Here is a 3,163-nt window from a genome sequence, read left to right as displayed (position 1 = left end):
AGTGGACCCCTGTTAAAATTGCTTTGACCACCTCTACTGTCATTGTAGGTTCCCCTGGGTGTACTCTGTGCACTCCAACTTGAGCCTCGAGCGCCTTCACGACGACTGTAATTTCCTAGATAAGGAGAGAAAAAAAAAACCACTTGAGCAAACATCACCTTTTTTTTGTTGTTTTGTTTTCATTTCAATCTTCACAATACTCAGGGTGGTAAACATAATATTTACATAATTCAAATAGATAAAGTTACTCTGCATCAACATACCCTCAGTATTCTAACTCAAAGTCTACAAGTTACTGGATTATACACAGAATCAGGAGAAAATAGCTATTTTTCAGACGTGAACTCAAGTTTAAAAGAATCCACGTTATCTAGTGTATTAAGATAGACTCCTATACTTTAAGGTTTGGTGGTAAAGTAAAACCTACTATTTCTAACTTTACTAAATTGAAGTATTTTCTGTTCCTACTGTGCAAGCACTTGCCCTAATTATGGGATGGAAGGGAAAGGAATACAACCTTGTCTATATATGAAAGAAACACTCTAGCTAAAGATCTCCAGGTTCACTGAAAATTGCATCTTATTCTTGTCAGAATCTTCCATCCTTTCATTCAAAACCCTCATTTAAACCCAGAGGTATACTGTGATGCTTGATTTCAGGAACTACCATGGTGCAAATGGTAGAGAGGGCTTTTTATTTTTCTGACTGCATCTCTGAAGCACTCCAATAGTTGCTAAAAGAAACCAGGCAACTCCTTTTGTAAAAGAGAGGGAGAGGCCAGCAACACCGGAGCTTGCAGCCTTGTTTCAATTCCACAGCACTCGAGAGAACCTTTTCTACTGTTCAACAACTTATTTCAACAACACTGCTTCAGGAACATCTCACACCAGGATGATTACCTGCTAGTAAATTGGGTTAGTATTACTGAAGCATTTTTAGCACTCATTTACTCCAATTCTAATACAGGAAACAACATACCTTTTGAAGCAGGTGGTGTAAAGAACCTATTCTGACTGTGAAAAGCTCCTCGTCCTCCACGGTTCCCTGAGAACCCACCACGTGAAGAAATCTTCTGTGACACTTTTGGTGGCCTTTTGGCTGGTGGTATCCCATCTGGAGCAACCACTTCTTTGCTCTCTGCAGCAACAAAATCATCCACGTGCATGGAAGGTGGCCTGCTCGTATTCTGCTTCCTCTGACGGAAGATATCATGTGGTCGAATTCCTTGTCCAAATCCTCCCCTGCCTCTTCCTCTTGGTGGCGGCACAACATGAGCTCTCTTTGCAGGTTCTATGTACTCAGATTTTCCACTGTCATGACAAACCATAATTTATTTAGTTAACACAAAAATGTAGTCATACTGAAGGTCAGGCAGTCTCCATATTAAAGATGCAAATTGAAAGGTATTTGACATTTTCAGAATACACAATTCCCTGCTGATTTTTTTTTGAACACACTGTTTACTCATTAAACTCATCTTACCTTGAAGTTATGAAGGTCTCATGCTTGTGCTTGCCAAGTTTGAACCCTTTTGTGGTTTTTGTGCGGCCAGGAGATGATGGTTCTGACAAAAATGACCTCTCCAATTCAGCTTGCAGGTCAAAGTCACTGCAGCCCTTCTCTGACAGTTCAATTAAGTCAACTTTTACCTGCAACGACAGAGTTTAGTTTTATCACAACAACCTTTACTAGTACTTCTGAAGAAGAAAACATGCTGCACCAGGACAGATGAGACTCAGCTAGGGTCCTTCTACTGGAGCAAAAAAGCCCCATCCTCTACCTTTTAATGCAGTAGCGGGGCTCAAAACAAAAAGCAGCAGTAACAAACCAAAAAAAGCAGCACAGCTGCAGCAAAATTGTCTTAATGGTTCTGAATCTCAACAAAGTCAAGGGCATAGCTTTCAAGTATGAACACCTGTCTTGTCACTAAATGACCTATACTGAGGCACTCTTTTGCTTAAGCTTCAGTCCTATAAATTTATTAATGCTGCTTTTATACAGGAATCAACAGGTTTGGTTTTGCTTAAGAAATTACAACACAAATACCTGCATATAAATTAAAAAAAGTAAAACTGAAAAAGAGTGAAGGCAATGAAGTCAATGGAAACTGATTATTTTTCACATAAGAAGTTAAGACACTGCCAATTGGTCATTTAAAAAAAAAAAATAATTATTGTATATTTTTCAAAATGACATTTAAAGTTTAGATTATAAAATTCAAATTTCAAATACTGTGAAAAGTTTTTGTGCAAGTAGTTTCATTTACTGCTGCCATTTTTTCTAAAGATATTTAAAAAAAAAAAAAAAGTGTAGCTATCAGGCTCTTTGGATATTACTGCAATGACAAAAGACAAGCAAGGAAAAGAAAATAAATCACATTCTTTGTCTACCTTTAACACAAACTGCTGAAAGCCCCAGCAGCAATGCAAAAGCAGGTTAGGACTGACACAACTGTTCCTCTAAAGGAGAGGACTTCCACATTAGAGCGCGGCAGAAGGTGCCAGTTTTGTGGCTGCTTCCAAATGAACCTGAAGGCATTTGATAACAACCTTTAACAAATGCCAGTCCCTATATCTGGGTCAATTTATAAGGGTGAACTCAGGAAAACACACCATTTGGCTATATGAACTTCTGAAGCTACTAGCTCAGGTGAACCCTCATTTTTAAATCCACTTCAATTACGTTAATGAAGCCTTTTACCATATCCAGATCGGTGTCTATTTCTTCAGCCTGAAAGGGTGAGAACCACATGGACTTCAGCTGATCATCCATCACATCTGCCAACACGTACGTAGTCCTACAACAAAACAACGCCAAATGCCTATTTAGTTATGAACTACAACCAACTGCAAGCATATGCAGTATTACAGAACCTGGGGTGAACGCTGCTGCCTTACTCTTCACACGTGCATGAAATGAAATACACAGGGACTAGTAGGTAGTAGTGACAACAGTGCTGTTTAGACCCTGTTTGTAATATACTCGTGCATAAATGGTCGCATTTTCTTAAGTAAATCAAAAGTAGTATAGAATTATAGAATCACAGAATTGTCTAGGTTGGAAGAGACCCTCGGGATCATCGAGTCCAACCATCTACCCTACTCTACAAAGTTCTCCCCAACACCACATCTAAACGTCTCTTAAACACATCCAGGGATGGTGA

The 3,163-nt window shown here is 39.0% G+C and overlaps 1 protein-coding gene across 1 annotated transcript in view; it reads right to left on the bottom strand.

Annotated features, from left to right (window-relative positions):
* The window catches only part of KIAA1429 (KIAA1429 ortholog), a 26,363-nt gene that overhangs the window by 633 nt on the left and 22,567 nt on the right, over nucleotides 1–3,163 (bottom strand). Inside the window, exons 20-23 of the mRNA XM_009891933.1 lie at nucleotides 2,701–2,797; nucleotides 1,483–1,649; nucleotides 979–1,310; nucleotides 1–115 (exon numbers count right to left, since the gene is read on the bottom strand). The exon at nucleotides 1–115 is cut by the window's left edge and continues 26 nt beyond it. Coding sequence (XP_009890235.1) covers nucleotides 1–115; nucleotides 979–1,310; nucleotides 1,483–1,649; nucleotides 2,701–2,797 — 711 coding nt within the window. The remainder of the gene's footprint in view (nucleotides 116–978; nucleotides 1,311–1,482; nucleotides 1,650–2,700; nucleotides 2,798–3,163) is intronic.

Source organism: Charadrius vociferus, unplaced genomic scaffold (assembly GCF_000708025.1).
Source record: "Charadrius vociferus isolate BGI_N301 unplaced genomic scaffold, ASM70802v2 scaffold15, whole genome shotgun sequence".
In the NCBI taxonomy this organism is placed as follows: domain Eukaryota; kingdom Metazoa; phylum Chordata; class Aves; order Charadriiformes; family Charadriidae; genus Charadrius; species Charadrius vociferus.
The sequence above is the reverse complement of the archived record's forward strand: the minus strand, read 5'-3'. Positions and strand labels throughout refer to the sequence as shown.